We start from the raw sequence: 17,327 nt of genomic DNA, 5'->3' as shown, positions 1-17,327 counted from the left end.
GGCATACAAACTGTGCTTTAGAGTGTTAAAATTATGCTGCACCGCCTCCAGCACCCTGCAGCTGTCGGACCCACTGCCAGGAGCTGCATTCTCCGGCCATTTCACACCCAGCCTGCAACTCCCACAGACCTCGCTACGCAGAACGAGCACCGCCGTGCGCTTTCCCTCCCGTTCGAAGCACAGTTGTGTGGGCGTGTGGGACTCTTTCCAAGCTCACAGCTAAAATGCCTCTGCAGGGGGGGCTGGAGGGCTTCCCCCCTTTGCTTATCTACTCCATGCACAGTTAGCAAATGCATCTCCCTGAAGGTGGGCAGTATGGGACAGACAACAGCTGAAGTTAGTCGGACACATTCAAGCTCATGGGTCACACTCCAGGAGCTCCCCCGGGAGCCCTTCATGGATCTTTTGCTCTATAGCTTGACAGCCAAACCCTCCACCAAGGACATCTGCGAATGTGGCACCTGTAGATACCAGGTGGGAGCTCATCAGAGTCACCCAGTACCATCCCCTGACCTGTCCCAGGGCAAGGCTGGGCACAAGCTTACAGGCATTGAGCTCAGTATGGGCATTTCACCCTCTACATCCCCTGGCCAGGCTGAAGCCAATCTTCTCACATCACCCACATCTGATGTGGACAAGCGTTCTCCACAGCGCTTTCCCCTCCTACCACCCTTACCTACGAAGAGATTATCTGGGGGAATCTGCTACCAGGAGAGGCAATCCCGGCAGCACCGTCCCAAGGCACACTTGCTGAGGTAGCTCATCTCCTTTCCTTCTCGCCCACCTGCCCAGTGGCCACCCTGCCCAGCAGGCACATGAAGCCCATCCCCAAGAGGCTGGGAAGCCCAGCCCCATCAGGGTCACTTGTGGCTGCAGAGCCCACCCAGGACCACAGTGCCAGGGCACACGCAGCCCTGCAGACCCTGTCTCAGGCCTCTGGGGAGCCGCATCTCAGGGCAGTGGTTTTACTCAGGTCACTTCCCCAACACCGCGCTCCCTCTCAGTTTTCTCCCCCTTTGCTCTCCACCTCCCCAGGTTTAAGGCAGCTCATTTATGATCCGACCTGGACAGGTTGGATTGATGGGCAGAGGCCAATGGGATGAGGTTCAACATGGCTAGGTGACAGGTCCTGCATTTTAGTCACAACGACCCCATGCAATGCTACAGGCTTGGGGCAGAGTGGCTGAAAAGCTGTGCAGAGGAAAAGGATCTGGGGGTGTTGGTTGATGCTCGCCTGAACACAAGCCAGCAGTGTGCCCAGGTGGCCAAGAAGGCCAACGGCATCATGGCTTGTATCAAGAATAGCGTGGCCAGCAGGACCAGGGAGGTGATCGTCCCCCTGTACTCTGCTCTGGTGAGGCCACACCTTGAGTGCTGTGTTCAGCTTTGGGCCCCTCACTAGAAGAAGGACATCGAGGCCCTGGAGCATGCCCAGAGAAGGGCTACGAGGCTGTTGAAGGGCCTGGAACACAAGTCCTGTGAGGAGCGGCTGAGGGAGCTGGGGTTGTTTAGTCTGGAGAAGAGGAGGCTCAGGGGAGACCTCATTGCCCTCTACAGCTACCTGAAAGGTGTGGGGAGCTGGGGGTCGGCCTCTTCTCACAGATAACTAGTGATAGGACTAGAGGGAATGGCCTCAAGTTGCACCAGGGGAGGTTTAGGTTGCAAATGAGGAGACATTTCTTCTCAGAAAGAGCAGTCAGGCATTGGAACGGGTTGCCCAGGGAGGTGGTGGCGTCACCGTCCCTGGGGGTGTTCTAGGAAAGGCTGGACCTGGTGCTTAGGGACACGGTTTAGTGGGTGACATTGGTGGGTGGTAGGGGGATGGTTGGACCAGATGATCCTGGAGGTCTTTTCCAGCCGTAGTGGTTCTATGATCCTATGATTTATGACTTCTGCAACTCCCTCCCCTTGTAAAAACCCTCTCTCCTTCGCTTTATATACATCTTTTTTTTCTTCTTTTTCTTCTTTAAAATCACCACATCTTTTCAAGCCTCGCCGCCCCCCCCACCCCCCACCGCCCCTCTCCCCCTCCCCGGCCACCGCGGGTCCCCGCCCGCCCCCGGGGCCGGGCCGGGGCGGGGAGGGGGCGGCACCGAGACCGAGCCCCGCTCGGCGGCGGCGCCGGGGCCCGGCGGGCCGGGGGTAAGTGTCGATCGCTGCTGGCCCCCTGCCCCTCAGACCCCCGACCCCGACCCCCTCGATCCCCCCCACGGCGGGGCAGGAAGATGGGGTCAGATCCCGGGGGCTGGGGAGGGCAGAGAGGGCGGCCGGGGGGCAGGAGCCGGGGGGACCCCGAGGAAATTGTGGGGCACGGCTGGGGGAGGCTTTGGCTTTGCTTGCGAGGCGGGCGGCTGCTTAGGGCAGGGGGTTTGGGGGTTTGCAACGCGGCCCCACAGGGTGCGGGTTTCCCGGAGTTGTGTCGGTGTAGAGGGGCGCTGCGAAATGAGCAAGATGGGTGGTTGGGGCCGGGGTGCTTTGTGCAGCAGCGGTCCTGGGCTCGGCAGCAGCGCTGGCTGCACGGGGAGTTCTTCGGGGCCAGTGGGAGCCTTAACTTTTTGTCGGGGGCAGGTGGAAGAAAGAGAGAGGAGAGACAAGCGCTGGATCTTCCAAGCAAAACACATCTGTAAGAGGTTGTTTCACCCCTCTCCTAAGGGATCCGTGTTTGCGGGACGGCTTCCACCTCATTCAGCCCTTGCCCTCGCCTGACTCCAAGCCAGCAGGGGCAGTTTGGCATCAGGATGCATGTGTGCATGGGGCTGGAGCAATTCACACCTCCTGCACAGCTACTCCGCCAGCAGCGTGCGCGTCGCATCACGGATGCTCCTCTTGAGCGGGTAAGGTGGAGCAAGGAAGAATATTTATAGCGCCTTCTTTGCAATGTTCTGTCCTTGCCTCTAGTACTTGTCAAGCCGAGGATGAGTTTAGCGATGGGAGCATTAGTCAAAAAAAAAATAAATCAGATAAAAGGGATTAAATGTCAGAGAACAACCCTGGGATGGCAGCCTTCATGTACCTGGAAAAAATCAGCCTCCTTCTAAATCAAGATTGGGTAGGTTCCTGGGCACAATCACAAACCCATTGTAAGAAAGAGAAATGTAGAGTCCGCTGCATGCACCCTTCCATTATTTCATCCCAAATGACAAGTCGATTTGCTCTTCAGCACAGGAAGCGTATCTTCCAGCCAGGCATGGCAAACACAGAGCACAATATGGATAAAATGGGGGCTGCGCTGACAGTTGAGCTTTGGCAAGCTAGGCAGGGTTGAAGCGGAGCATTATTTGAACAGAAGGCCTGGGACAGGAGCACGTTGCAGGAAAAGAGTAATTCAGCCAGTGGTGCTCGCTGCAAGGCAGCCAGGGTTCAAGAGCCTGCTCGAGAAGCGCAGGTGCGATCTCTCTGCCAGGCTGCTGAGCACTTGACTGCATGAAGATCCTAAAGAGATTTTTGATGAGGGAAGAGGGAGGGTACTCTCTTCCCAAAACCCTTGCCCCTGTCCTTACAGCTGCATTGGCTGGTGAGATGCACCGTTCAGATGCACACAGCAGGTGAAACCTGGCATTCTTCTCTTGGCTTAGGTTCAGTGAAAACCAAACCGGACAAGCAAGACTTTAAAACCAAGCTCCGCCTTCATATGAGCAGAATAAAGACCTCTAGATTTGGCTCGAGGTAGCGCCATGAGTGAAATATGAAAGACGTATGCCATCTACAAAAGGCTACCATTCTCCAGAGTTACTAAAAGCATCAATTTTCAGTCGTCTTCTTCTCTTTGCAGCAGCATCCCCATGGCGCTCTTCACAGGAACCGGCGGCCATCTTAACAGCACCGACGCCGTTCCCTGTGGGGCAGGTAACACAACAGAGCCGGGCCTGCCGCGCTCACACGCCTACTACGCCCTCTGCTACTGCCTCCTGATCTTGGCCATCATCTTCGGGAACGTGCTGGTCTGCCTAGCCGTGCTGAGGGAGCGCGCCCTGCAAACCACCACAAACTACCTTGTGGTAAGCCTGGCGGTGGCGGACTTGCTGGTGGCTACTTTGGTGATGCCGTGGGTGGTGTACCTGGAGGTGAGTGCGTCGGAGGAAAGACCAGCAGAGCTGAACCGCAGTACGAGTGCGTGCGCTCAGGTTAGGCCAGCTCTGTCTGGTATTGATAAAGCCCCTTCACGTTTCAGCCCCCCAGCCAGCTCCAGAGCATTTGTGGGGTGTGTGGCAGCCCACAGCGTCACACAGGTGGTCCTGGTGGGCCGGACACAAGCCAGACAAACACACCACAGCTCCACCTGCCAGCAGACATGCTGAGCCTCGCTCTTCCAACCTCTTTGAGCTCGAGCAGCAGCTGGGCTGCAGCCGGAAGTGTAGGCTGTGGCCCCTGACGTGCTGACGCCGCTTTCATCTGAGCATCCTTGGAGCTGACTCCGTCAGCCAGGAGGGTTGCCAGTGAGCACCATGATGTCTCGGGAATGGCAGGGGGAAGAAGGGGGGTGGAAATGTCTTGCAGCAACTCTTCTTGGAGTCCAGGTCAATCCCTGCCTGCTGGCCAGAAAACGAGTGAAGGCGGTCGAGCCCTCATCTCCTGTGGAGTTTAAGAGCCTTAATGTCCATGATGTTAGGTCAGCTCCAAGCAACATTCCCCAAGTAGGCTGACAAAGAGATGAAGCCAAAGAGCGTGCTCCAAAATCTCTTTAAGTGAGCATTCTCACAATAAATTCAAAGGATTTGTCAAGCCCTCAGGGTCTTTTTCTCCATTTCGCTGATCTTTGCACATTGGGCTGGTGTAAACCTATATTGGCATGACGGTGCATGGTATGAGCAGCACCATCAGATATAGGGCAGCAAGGATGGACTCCAAATCCCCCCCACACTGCGGCAAAATCCTGAATTACTGAAGCCACTCCCAGGGCAAACATTTTTGCTACAGTAAATACAGGAGTGCATGCTACAGCTGGCATTTTTATCTGTTCTCTTTAGCATTTTTATGCTTATTCAAGTAAATTGGTAGAGCTAGGAAAATTAAGAGTGAATGCCTATGAGCCATAAGCTTTCAGCTGCGCCCTGTTAGCCCTGTTCCCATGCTAACAGAGACAGAACAAACCTCTGAGCTGTGACCTCTCTGAATCCTCGTGCTCTTTCTCTAAGGGGCAAGGTGAGATCAGGCTGGAGGGTGAGTAAAGTATTCTGCTGACAGCTCGCCACCGTTGGCTGACCTCCTTCCCACAAAGCAGAGCAGCAGCAGAGAGGGATTTTGACTTGTGCGTGTGGACTGTGCAGTGCACGAATAGAAAGTAGGACGATACGGGACAACTCCAGCAAATGCCAGACCTGCTATGCGCGTGCAAGGTGGCAGTGACCAACACTGCCACCAGAACATGTTCAGTAGCCAGCATGGCTCTAGGATTTGGCACAGGTGTTTCCCTTATGTCAATCCAAGCCACTGTTCCAAACTGTGTCCAATGCAGTCTCAGCAAGACTACAATTAAAAGAAATTAAGTGTCTGCTCTGTGTACAAGGGCATTGATGGGTAATTATTTATGTAGAGCATCTCTGTGGAATGAAAGAACAAAGCGAGCAACATGATGCTGCTTGTGTGATCATGTTCCTGATGAAGTTAGTAGCGACATTTAGACTAATTTGTGTGGAAAGAAAGATAAAAAAAGGAATAAGGGGCAGGAGGGAAGGGGAAGCCATCCCAGCAGAACAGAATTAGACACTCCATTTTGCTTATAACTAAAAGTATTACTAAAAGGCAATTTTTATTTCAGACTGCTCATACAGGAATATTCCATCACCTCAAGCATAATTCCAGTCTCTAATGAAATCACAATGTGCTTTTCGTTAGGAAAAGATTTACTACTCGCTATCACTGTGGAAAGGGTGGCACTGGGGCACATCTGTGGAGCAGCCTCTGCCCCCCGGCGGTATTGTGGGCACTGTTTGCAATCACAATGGCAGGTCCATTCCCTCGTTGTGTTTGCAGGCCCATTCAAGATTCATTTTCCACTCCGGAGCTTGGAGAATCAAAGTAACTGATCCAAGAGACTGCAGAAGTTACCCAAACAAAAGGGAGAAGGACCTACACACATCACAAATCCAATCTACCACTCCCAGCATTACATAGTACCCTCTAGATAACTAGGCCTTAAGACTCTAGAAACACTAAGATTAAAAAATAAAATAAAATAAAATAAAAATAAAAAAGTTGAAAAAAACTCCAGAGTTGTTTAGATATTTGTCACTGTTTATGGAATCAACAGCGCTACAGATGAAGCAGAAATTGCATCATGCTTCAGTACACTCTGGGCCTGGAAATTGCCAAGAGATCATTCAGTCCCTGAAACCACATACAATACCTGTACATCTGCTGAGCATTTGCCAAACCAAACATCTGAAACCTGGCCATTATTTATGGGGAAGCTAAAGGTAGATGAATCCCTCAGATTTAACTGTCACTTGTGAACTTTATGTGCTTTACACTCAATTTTAAGAGCCATCTGTGGTCTGGACCTTCTCCATGAAATTTGCCTTTTTATCTATCAGGCAGCCTAGATCTGTCTCGTTCTGAGAAGTCTTTTGGGAAGGCTGTGACAGAGCAACAATAGGAACATTTTATAACCTCAAAATCCTCATCTCCAGCTAATGAAGTTTCTGGCACAAAATTGCTATTCTGCACAGTGCCTAGCAATCGTCTGGGGTCAACAGGTAGGACTAATATAGCAGTGCTGCTACTCTAATTCTTTACTGACCTCTGGGGCTATGGAGTCTGATGGCATCGATACCGTCATGCCTTACGGTCAGCACGCAAATGGAGGAGAACAGGCAGCAGCATGGCCTGTAACATCTTTCTTGGGCTACTCGTAACATCCAGTTCTAACTCCAAAAAAGAAAAAAAGCCTTCAAAAGGTGATTGTCACTGATGTCCAGTGTCTGTGGCTCTCACAACGGAGCGGTGAGACCTGCAACTGCTCTTGGCATTCAAGGAGCTCACCAGACTACCATCAAAGGGAGGACAAAAAGATGAGTTACTGCAGCTCAGCAGTTTCCCACTTGTCGGCTGGCCTGTCCGCTTGCATGCTTTTGGTTGCTCTGTCCGTGCAAAAGCATAAGCAGTGATTTCACAGCTGCAGGGAGCTAATTGCAGCCCCAAGAAGAACTTTCTCTTAAACACAAAACTCAAGTGAGCATGCTTAAATGCACAGCTGCTTACGTACCTGCTCATACTTTAGTCATTGCTAGCCATGCATTGTTACATAAATAAGATTTACAGAGATTAATTTGTTTATTTTTAAGGATTCAGGAGAATGACAGATTTATGAAAGTTATGAATGCACGATGATGGTTTTTAGATTGGAAGCCTTCCTAAAGTGTTGGAAAGTTAAAAATAGCAATACTGTAGCTTTGTGGATAATGCAGACTGGTCATTGAGCAAGCCGGGGTGAGAACCTGACCTGAATGGTCTATAGGGAGCTTTAGCATCATCTTTGACAGAACCAGGATTTCATCCTGGACTCTGTTCTCAGTTCTGCTGCACACACACTGAGTGGTAATGAGAGATTGTATCAGCTCATCTCTCTGTGGTTTGCTCTCATCATCGTAAGAGAAGAATAATATTTGACCATCCACCTCACCCAGGCAGTTGTGAGGAGACATTCAATTAATACCTGTGATGTGCTTTGAGATTCCTGGATAAAAGGCACCAGAGGGATAAAGAATAGATACCTTGCCAGCACATGAAAACCAGAAATGCACACTGGCAAGCTATAGCTTCTGTAACAAAGATGAGCAGAACAGAGCAAGAAAATAAAGTGCAGAAATAGAATTAAAAAATTATGAACAAGGCCTGTAATAAAAGGGCTCTCTTCATTGTTAAATTCTGGAATTAATTCTGTATTATCCTGCATGTAAACACTAACTACTCCACTGACTTCCACAGGGCTGCTCCTCATTTTAGAAGCTCTGACTGATGAAGTGAGGATGGGTTTTAAGCCCAGCATTTTGATCTGCCAAGCATCCCCTCAATGCAAGCTACAGCTTAGCATACAGGTGGCATGATCTGAATGCATCATCCTGAGAGGGTTCACGTCAGGGCCATTCCCACCGGCACCTTCTTCAGTTTTAATGGCTTACATTCCCGGAGCTTCTCCTTAGGCTTCACATTCAAACACACTCAGGACCTTGGAAACTCCCTCAGTTAAGTGCTTGCACATCTGCTGGGTTAGCAGCTGCTGGCTTCCTTGCAAACACCTGGCAGCAGTTCCTGGTGACATATTCTTCAGACTCCACAGATCACACGTACACACTGCATTTTGTTATACCCCAGACTACAAAAAAAAAAAACCCTTACTGGGTCCCACTGCAAAGGTTTCCAGCATTTATAATTTTGGGGTATTATGAGGTGGGCAAGCAGGTCTCAAAATCTGCAACTAAACACAAATGGTGTGGGATTTCTTTAAAAACTGAATCTGTTCAAGTCCCTAATTTCAGAAGGGCAGCCTTCAGTTTGTACATCTTGTAGCCCACCTAATTGTGCAGAAAATCTCTAAGTTGTTTTTTTGTTTGTTTGTTTGTTTGTTTTTCTCTCTCTTGACTTTTTTTTTAAAGAAAACAAAGGAGCCCCAAAAACTCAAGATGAAAGCACAGTTCCTTTCTTCATTTTGCAGGCCTATTTCTACTTCTCTCCCATGCATCCATCCATTCGGTGTTAGGTGATCTAATGGGCAACTGCTTGGTTCGGTACCTGACTTCTGACATACAGCAGCTGGGTCCAGCAGAGAATATCCCGGAGACAGCTCACCTCAGGAAATTTTGGTGCCCGTGTGTAGGAATGCTGGCACAGAAACAATCAAAAAACATTTAAATTCCTCAGGATTATTTGTTAAACAAGCCTGAAAAGAATCCATACAGAGCTAATTCTGTGTTTATACAAGCACATCAGTGCTGCCTCTCTCTATGGTGAGCTGCGTCCTTCCCAGGCACTGACACTTGCTATAGAGTTGGCCCACTGCCATAGGACTAAAGCTTGCTTGTGGTACCATCTCCAGCCTGTCCTGGTATGAGTATTTTCAAATGCCTAGCTCTTGTCTTAGGACAGGTAGGACACAGTAAATGACCTAAGCTAAGGGAATGGATCGGTGCTGGAGCTCAGGGAGCTGAGGGTTAAGGAGGAGCATACCAGCACATACCCCCTTGAGGGGAAATGAGTTATAAGAAGTTGTTACAATGCTCATGCCTCATCATCTCTTCACTATGCTGCATGGCCCCAGAAGCCAGCTAGGTAGGTAGCTGGAACATGTTCACAGGATCACAGGATAATTCTGGCAGAAAGGGTCCTCAGGAGGTCTCCAGTCCAATGCCCTGCCTGAAGCTGATCAGCCATGAGGTCAAACTGGGTTGATTGTCATAACCAGTGTGAACCTCTCTTCTTTCAATGCCTGTTGTCTCTCATACTTCCACCACGCACTGCTGTGAAAAGCTTGGCTCCACCTTCTCAGTAACCTGGCTCCAGCCCTCTCAGTGACCTCCCACTAGGTACTGGGGACACAAAGCCACCTCTTCTCCAAGCTGAAAGAGCCCTGTTCCCTTAGCTTCCCCTCACAAGACAGGTGCTTCAGCCCCTAGGGACCATCTTGTTGGCCCACTGCTGGGCTCACTCCAGTTTATTGATGTGTTTCCCATGCTGGGCCCCAAAACCTGATGCAGTACCCCGGGTGTAATCTGAACATAAGCAGAGAGACCAGGAACTGGTGTCAGTTCCCGACAGCTTCCCAGGATCCTGCTGAACCAGAAGGATCTGCAGGGGTGGAGGCTAAACACCAGGCCTCCCACACAAGGCAGACAGCACTGCTATCTTAGAGGAAGGACTTTCTTCCTCTTTCTCTCCTACCCCACTTCAACCAGCATGGCATTAACTTAGCTTGCTGTATTCCTCCATCGGGCTTATCTCTTGGAGGGCAGGCTGCCTTCTTGTTCATCTCCTACAAGGAGCAGGTGCTGAGGCCGACCAACTTGCCCGGGGCCAGGCCATCATCCCAGCCGCGAGCAGAGCTGGCCCATTCACAGCAGTGCCACACGGTGCTTGGAGCATACTGCTGTCAGCTGGAAAGGTCATTGTCAAGAACTCGATGGCTGGGCCAAAAATGTGTTCCTCCATCACGAAGATTGGCCACAGCTAAGTTTTCATGATTGCACACTTGAGATTAAAAATTCAAAACAACCAGAACAAAAGCTAGACATGATAGCAACCCAAAACCCTTTATCTGAATAGCTTGTGAGTTCTCATTCAGATCTGATAATCAAAATCTGTAACCGAGATAAGAATCCAAATGAAGTTCTGGAGAAGCCTCGGGTCTCAGGTCACTGTTTCATGCATAAATGCATAAAATTTGCAGCACTTTTCCAGCTCGCTGCCTGCAAGAGAACTCCAGCAGCTAAGCTGAGAAGCACCTTTAGCCTTTAGATTTTGTCAGATAATCCTTAATCAAAGGATGTATACAGTGATATCATATTTAATTCAATTTATCATGCTAGACCTTAAGGAAATGGATAGCTGCTGTCTATTTCTTCATCCTGCCTACCTCTGTAAGAGTCAGAAAAAGAGTGAAATTGAGGTGCAGCTCCTGGATTCCCTGTGACCCACCCCTGTATTATCCTGAATACAATACAGATGCCTCACTTTCCCTCTGCACATCACAGTGAATATGAATTCATCTAGCTGTTGAGATACTTGAAGGAGAGCACCTCCTTATACATAATCTATTAGGACTCCTTGCAGAGCAAGGCTGACAGCTTTGTGATTGCTGATGCAGGTGACCGGGGGAGTCTGGACTTTCAGCCGCATCTGTTGCGATATCTTCGTCACCATGGATGTCATGATGTGCACAGCCAGCATTTTAAACCTCTGCGCTATCAGCATTGACAGGTGAGTGCCAAGCACATACAGGGGAATAGTCTGAGGGTGGGGTAGGCCCCATACCCGACCATGGAAGAGACAAGGACGTGGTGTTGGCACAGGCAGTGCCAGTGTCTTCACGAACATACACTTTCCTGCAGGTCTATCACTGCCACTACTGCTGTTAATGTGGCTTTGCCCACCACATGCTAGAAGATGTCCGTGCTTAAGAAAAAAGTAGAGAGAGACAAGCAATTAAACAACACCAGTTGGTAGTCAGCTACATCCTCATCCTTTTTGAAGGTAGAAACCAGAATCTGTCATCAAATTCCCACTGAGTATCAGAGAGGGTTTTGCCCCCTAGAGAGCCTGCTCAGAAAAAAATCACAAAAAAAAAGTGTTGTCATATACACATGGAGGGAAGAAGATTATTGCTGCGTAATCTTCAGCCTTACCATCTTTTTCTGCATCTTAAAATTGCGCTTAGTGTAGGCAACACTGAGGGCTGGGAGCCAGGACCTTGGCACGTGCAGTACAGTTAGGACCTAAACTTCCTGCTTATGGGGAGCAGTGAGGGTAGGAGAAAACACTACACGCTGCACCTTTGTAACTTCTGGTTCAAGGGTAAGTGCACGAGGCAGCTCTCAATGATGGACTAGTCTAGTGTTTCTCCATGGGAGACTCCCTGTTTCACTTAGGCTCTGCTGCCAGGTGATACTAAAGCTGAGACTCCTGTGCCTCACAAGTCCCAGGCTTGTGGAGCTGTGTCCTAGGGGCACTCCAGCACCCAAATGTCCCCAGCATACTCCCGGGGGCAATCATCTGGCTGTCCACAAGGCCAACACCAGAGCGGGCAGCTGAGGCACAGAGTGTAGCAGGCTGTGTTTGCTTCACAGTCTGCTCCCTCCCAGCAGTTCACATATAGCCATAGGGGGTGGAGGGGAGGTTTCCCCAGGTTTCTAGGTCTATCTGGTACCATGCACGTTGTAGTTTCACAATGCTAACGGATCTGCAGAGTGGTTCTCCCCAGTGCTGCCAACTAACTCAGATTTCCTCTGTTCCTCCCCGCAACACCCTGCTCACCATTTTTACAAACTGCTGATCCCATCATCTGCTCTTCCCTCCTTTCCTCTCCCATCTCTTCACCACTTCGACCATCACATTCCCTATGTGGCTTTCCTTCTTCCTTTTCAAACCTCGTCCTTCTCCTCACACCATTCTTATGTCTCCTTTTTCTGGAGCTGTTTTGGTCCGCAGGTACACCGCAGTGGTGAAACCAGTGCAGTACCAGTACAACACCGGGCAGAGCTCCTGCAGGAGGGTCTCTCTTATGATTGTGATAGTCTGGATGCTGGCATTCGCAGTGTCGTGCCCTCTCCTCTTTGGCTTCAATACTACAGGTAAATGACATCCCAAACAATTGTGCATAGGGAGGGGCTGGAAGTTGAGCTGCCCTGTGTATGGCCATGTCATTTAATGTGAGTCCTGCAGGCTTTTCAAGTTACAGGAAATTTTAGGGAACTGGAAAGCACCCTATGAAGGGTGACAAAAATCTCCAGTGCTGGAGAGCAGATGTTCTCTTGTCTAAACTTGCCATTTGCTCCGGCAGACGCTGGCTGTTGCTGTGAGCACAGACCTGCCTGCCTTACTGTCAAGTCACTGCCCTTCAAAGTGCCCAGGTCTAGAAATCCCCCGAACAATCATTCATGCAACACTTCCAACACACACATAAGACTTCCTGCATCTTGCCAATTCTCCATGGAGGCTGAGGTGCAGGGGAGCCTTCCTCCCTCTGAGCCACAGGCAGAGGTCCTCTGCTCCCCATCCATCCTCTAGGCAGTGCCTGAGGTGAGAAGGGGCACGGGGAGGGAAGTGCTGTTCCCCTTCACTACCTGGTCCAGACAGGTGCAAGCGGTGCACACCTCTGCATCTAGACAGCTCAGAAGCTGCCAGAATAACGGGAGAAAGGAAAAAGGAGAAAGGATCCTCTGAGGAAAGCTGGGGGTAAAGGTGAGAGAAGAGGGCAGAGCTGTTGGCCAGAACAAGCAGATGTGTGTTGAGTCATGCTGGATGACCCGAGGCAGAGCCCATTTTAAGCACCGGTTAGGTGAGTGGGTAGGCCACAGTATAATATGCAACAACAGAGATTGAAGATACTTGCTCTCCTTAGACTGCCCTTGTCCCTCAGCCATCAGTCGACCTGCTTTGCCAACACATCAGGGCCTTCTTGTAATAAATTCAAGCAGCTCAGCCTCTCCTCTCTCTCTCTTTCTCCTCCCCAGGGGATCCCAGTGTCTGTTCCATATCCAACCCTATTTTCGTCATCTACTCCTCTTTGGTGTCCTTCTACCTCCCCTTCATGGTGACCCTGCTGCTCTATGTCCGGATTTACCTCGTGCTAAGACAAAGACAAAAGAAGCGAACCCTCACCCGACAGGGCAGCCACAGCGCCAGCACCAAACCGTGCTGTACACACGAAGTAAGATCCCCATGAATGCAGTAGGAGCTGTCAGAAAGAACAGAGCATGCATTATCTCTTCTCCTCAGAGGGTCAAAGCGTGGAGTGGAAAGCATAAGGAAGGGACATGACATCTTTTCATCACGTCACTCACTCATACACCATGATACTTGAGATGCAGAAGCTCTAGTTAAGCCCTTTTTCAGTCCTCTAGAAAGAAGATATCCCATGTGTATCTCTGTCCTCTGGAACCAGCCAACTAGAAAAGAGCACAGCCTATATCAACGTTTCTTCAGAGCCATGCTTTCTCAGCCATGCAGAAGTCTGGCTAATTTCATTTATTGATTTTAATTTCTTCATTTATGGATTTCTACTCTAAGAGATTTCATTCTCAGGGCTTCACAGACTTTAATAACCCAGATTATTAATAAAAAATCTCTTCATCTGGCAGGCTTAAGAGTTCAAAATGTTCATGGTGCATGCAGCATTTGTTCCACTGACCTTTCTAGATGAAATATCTGCAGCCATGGGAACTGACGCAATAGGTTGAAAGTGATCTCCTGGTCACTCATACCCACTTGTTTTGCCCACTTTCTCAGAGCAAAGCCATGTTAGAAAAGGGTGGGGATGCTGAGGGGAGCAGGGATGTCACAAAATGCAAGTGACAGGTTAATAGAGGGGGTGTTTCAGCTCTTGTTCTCATGCTTCTCTTTGGTGGGAAGCAGGCAGAGAGTTGTCAGGGCCTGCTCCAGCCCTCTGATAAGCCAAGGCCTGTCCCAGTCTTTGTATTTTGTGCCATCTCCAGAGGATAGTCTTAGTGCCCAAGAAACGAGTGGGGCTAAGGATGGCTTACAACTCTCCCCATCATCCTTTGACCCAGAGAATGGATTGGATGTTTCCCAGTTCCTCTGTGGCATCCTCTTTTGCAGGAACACATCGAGAGGAAATCTTTGTCAGACAGATGCCAGGGCACCTTTTCCCCTTGTCTCCCGCTCAAACGCTCAGGCCAGGAGATGTCTACCAAAAGGAAATTGCTGACAGTCTTCAGCCTCCAGCGGTACCGCAGCTTCTGCCAAGATGCATCCCTCAGCGAGACACCAGGGACTACACAGCACAACAGGCTGGAAGAGAGGAGAAAGAGTAGGAGTCCAGGGCTGGAGGTGCGGAGGCTCAGCAATGGCAAAACCATCAGCTCTCTGAAGCTAGCGCACCAGCAGCCCCGGCTGATCCAGCTTCGGGAGAGGAAGGCTACACAGATGCTAGCTATCGTCCTGGGTGAGTGAGAGCAGCTCTGTCTAGTGCGGCATAAGGGGTACCTTTGCTTTCTCTTTTCTTTCAGTATTTTTAAATTTTTGTTGTTATTGATTATTATTTATTATTATTATTAAGCTGGAGCGATCCTAAGTTCCCAAATGCACATATGCAGCAGCTCTTAACTCCAGGTACAGAAGGGGAAACAGGCAAGGAGCAGCAGAGGAACCAGTTCATAGAGCTCGACAGGGAAGTCGAGAGACTGGAGCCAGAGCCACCTGCCACAACCAGCAGACACGCTGCTTCCCCTAATTAACTCACTACTAGCAGGGAAATTATGCAACCATCATCACAGCGTATTAAAACAGCTAAGGCAGTAGTCTTTCCTCCTAAGCTGTGGCCACTGTCACCAGGCCACATCTAAAGGCCCATTCATTAATACAATTGACCCTAAGGAGCCCAAGCTCCTGCAAAGTCCCTCTGTATCAGGAATAAACATGACATTTCTTCAGTGTTTGCCAAACGCAGGCAAGTGCACTCTGAGCTGCACAGAAGTAGTGAGAGGGTAGGGGAAGAGGGCACAGGTGCAGGCCTCTTTGCACGTCGTTGCTTCTCTCAAAAGTCAGGGATTGTTTTCTTTCTCTCTCTCAACTCAGGGGCGTTCATAGTCTGCTGGCTGCCCTTCTTCTTGATTCACATCCTCAACGCCCACTGCCCGGCCTGCCACGTGCCCCCGGGGCTGTACAGCGCCAGCACCTGGCTCGGCTACGTCAACAGCGCCCTCAACCCCATCATCTACACCACCTTCAACACCGACTTCCGCAGAGCCTTCCTCAAGATCCTCTGCTGCTGACAGCAGGGCTGGCGCTGAGCCGTGCTCGGCCCCCCTGCCTCTGCCAGGCTGCAGGTCGCAGCTGGGGCATGGGCTGGGGACATGGCGTGGGCCCTTCCCTCCTCCTGCTTTTTGAGCTGTGGGACGAGCAAGAGCCACCCCACCTGCATGGCTGGCTTCGTGCAGCAACTGTCAGAGCCTCTGCTTTGAACAGCACAAGTCCTTCTCGCTGCTGGGGAGGTAGGGAAGGAAGACACAGAGGTGAAATGGTGAGTCCTCCTACCACCACAGCCTCGGCCTGCTGGAGGCACCCAGCACACGAGCAGCAGCCCTGAGGCGAGGGCAGAACATGGCCGCTTTGATAAGGATCCTTATCCCTTCATTCAGGAGCCAAGGGCAAAAATTTGGCAAGGAAACTTAGAGAGGGAACACTGATGGAGAAACTGTAACATCGCTGTTGTCTCCATCAAAGGTTTTGCCTATAGCGACCGATCGGTTTCAGTGCTTGAGAAAATTCCCCTAAATGCAGACAAAACATCCCCTTTATTGTACTGTTCCCTGAAGGTGGAGAGGTGGCTGCCATCCCTTTGCTGTGTCACAGCAGATTGCACGAGAAGTGCAGCGCTGTCATAGGTACAGGTCATAGGTACTCTGGCCTTACACGGCCAGAGTAAGACCTAGATGACCACCAGACCAGCCCTGCCCTAGGCCATGTCAGATCATCTCGTGCCAGGGCAGCCTAATGCTCTTCTTGTACAGAAAAACCTGTCTGGGGACAGTCTCGTTGTTTCTCCCATCTTTTCCCCTCACTGTGCAGGATCCAGTGACTCACCCGAGGCTCCAGCTCCCGCTCCCAAGCTTAGGCTTAGCTGCGCTGTTAGCCGCACTTGTTCGACAGCTTTGGGTGTAACCGCGTGTTGTCCCTGCCTTTGTCTACGCCACAGCTCCTCCATCGGGGCAGTGCTTCCTCTCTTTCCTAACACAAAGCCAAGACTTTGTCCTGGAGCACATAGCGGAGCTCTAGCTGCTTCTTTTGTTTGCGGGGTTTGGGGGGGAGACACTAGCAGACAGCATGTGTTGTTTGTGCGGGGAGGTGCCCTCCGTACTGTATTGTAACTGCAGTAACCCAATAAAACACGTGTCTAACTGGAAGCTTTGGTGCCTTTGTGGTGAACATAGCCCTGCCATAAGCCTTTTCTCACCTGCAGCCTTCTTAACACCTTCCCTGCATGAAATGATCGTCTTCCCAGGCACCCACAAGAGGTCATTACTATTGCTTGCATTTCACTAATGAAGATCAAAGGAGGGAAGTGGTTTTCCAAGCCTCACACGGTGAAGCACTAGTGAAACTGGGAAAGAAATCAATGTCTGCTGTAAACACTTCCAGCAGATGAATTCTGAAAAGACGGTCAATTGGTTTTTCAGCTATGCAGGCATGTGGTAGTTTTCTTCCATCTGCTCAAAGGTGCTGGACTGCACAGGAGGCACTCATCCCACAGGATATAGGGGGTATAAATCCAGGGAATCAACCTGCGGACAGATTGCTGCCCAAGTAATTCTCATTAAGATGCTGTCATAATACAGACCACCAGGGACCAGTTTCAGTCGCTTTACGCACAGTTGCCAGAAAGGTGGAAACAAAGAAGCAGATCTTTTAAAGGATGACTGGGTCCATTTCAAGCCCTCAGTTGTCATGTTCAGTCTGATCTTGAGTTTGAGCCTGTTCTTCAAGCAGTGATCCCCAAGATGATTCGGGGTGATAAAACCATTGCTCTCTCCCTTCCTCAAGCATTGCTTGAGCTCCGTGCCCCAGTTTTACTGGGGCAGTAGGACACAAGTGACCTTTCAGGAAAGGCCAAGGAGCAGAAGCGACTGAAGGTGCAGTGAGTTGATGGCCCCCTGCCT

The 17,327-nt window shown here is 50.3% G+C and overlaps 1 protein-coding gene across 7 annotated transcripts; it reads left to right on the top strand.

Annotated features, from left to right (window-relative positions):
* Positions 1–2,063: 2,063 nt before the first annotated feature.
* Positions 2,064–16,570, top strand: DRD3 (dopamine receptor D3). Of its 7 annotated transcripts, none has more exons than XM_083820287.1 (8): positions 2,064–2,142; positions 2,653–2,834; positions 3,773–4,064; positions 10,799–10,911; positions 12,139–12,281; positions 13,164–13,360; positions 14,269–14,614; positions 15,247–16,570. In XM_083820287.1, the coding sequence occupies exons 2-8, from the start codon at positions 2,743–2,745 to the stop codon at positions 15,441–15,443; spliced, it is 1,380 nt and encodes a 459-aa protein (XP_083676413.1). In that variant the 5' UTR covers positions 2,064–2,142; positions 2,653–2,742; the 3' UTR covers positions 15,444–16,570. The 7 variants fall into 7 exon arrangements, 6 of the variants coding, with proteins under 6 accessions (XP_083676413.1, XP_083676410.1, XP_083676411.1 ...); XM_083820284.1 differs by having other exon boundaries at positions 3,773–4,124; XR_014578174.1 differs by having other exon boundaries at positions 2,074–2,142; positions 2,569–2,834; positions 3,773–4,124; positions 12,123–12,281.
* The last annotated feature ends 757 nt before the right edge of the window (positions 16,571–17,327 follow it).

Source organism: Anser anser (genome assembly GCF_964211835.1).
Source record: "Anser anser genome assembly, chromosome: 1".
NCBI lineage: Eukaryota > Metazoa > Chordata > Aves > Anseriformes > Anatidae > Anser > Anser anser.
Note: the sequence above shows the minus strand (reverse complement) of the source record. Positions and strands in the feature narration are given on the sequence as shown.

What these genes read in the sequence shown, in the direction of transcription:
- DRD3 (XM_083820284.1), top strand. Translation starts at nt 2,743, where the DNA reads ATGTGTGCATGGGGCTGGAGCAATTCACACCTCCTGCACAGCTACTCC. An exon ending in GTACGAGTGCGTGCGCTCAG is followed by an intron (nt 4,125 to 10,798) that starts GTTAGGCCAGCT and finishes TTGCTGATGCAG; the next exon opens with GTGACCGGGGGAGTCTGGAC. An exon ending in TGCGCTATCAGCATTGACAG is followed by an intron (nt 10,912 to 12,138) that starts GTGAGTGCCAAG and finishes TTTGGTCCGCAG; the next exon opens with GTACACCGCAGTGGTGAAAC.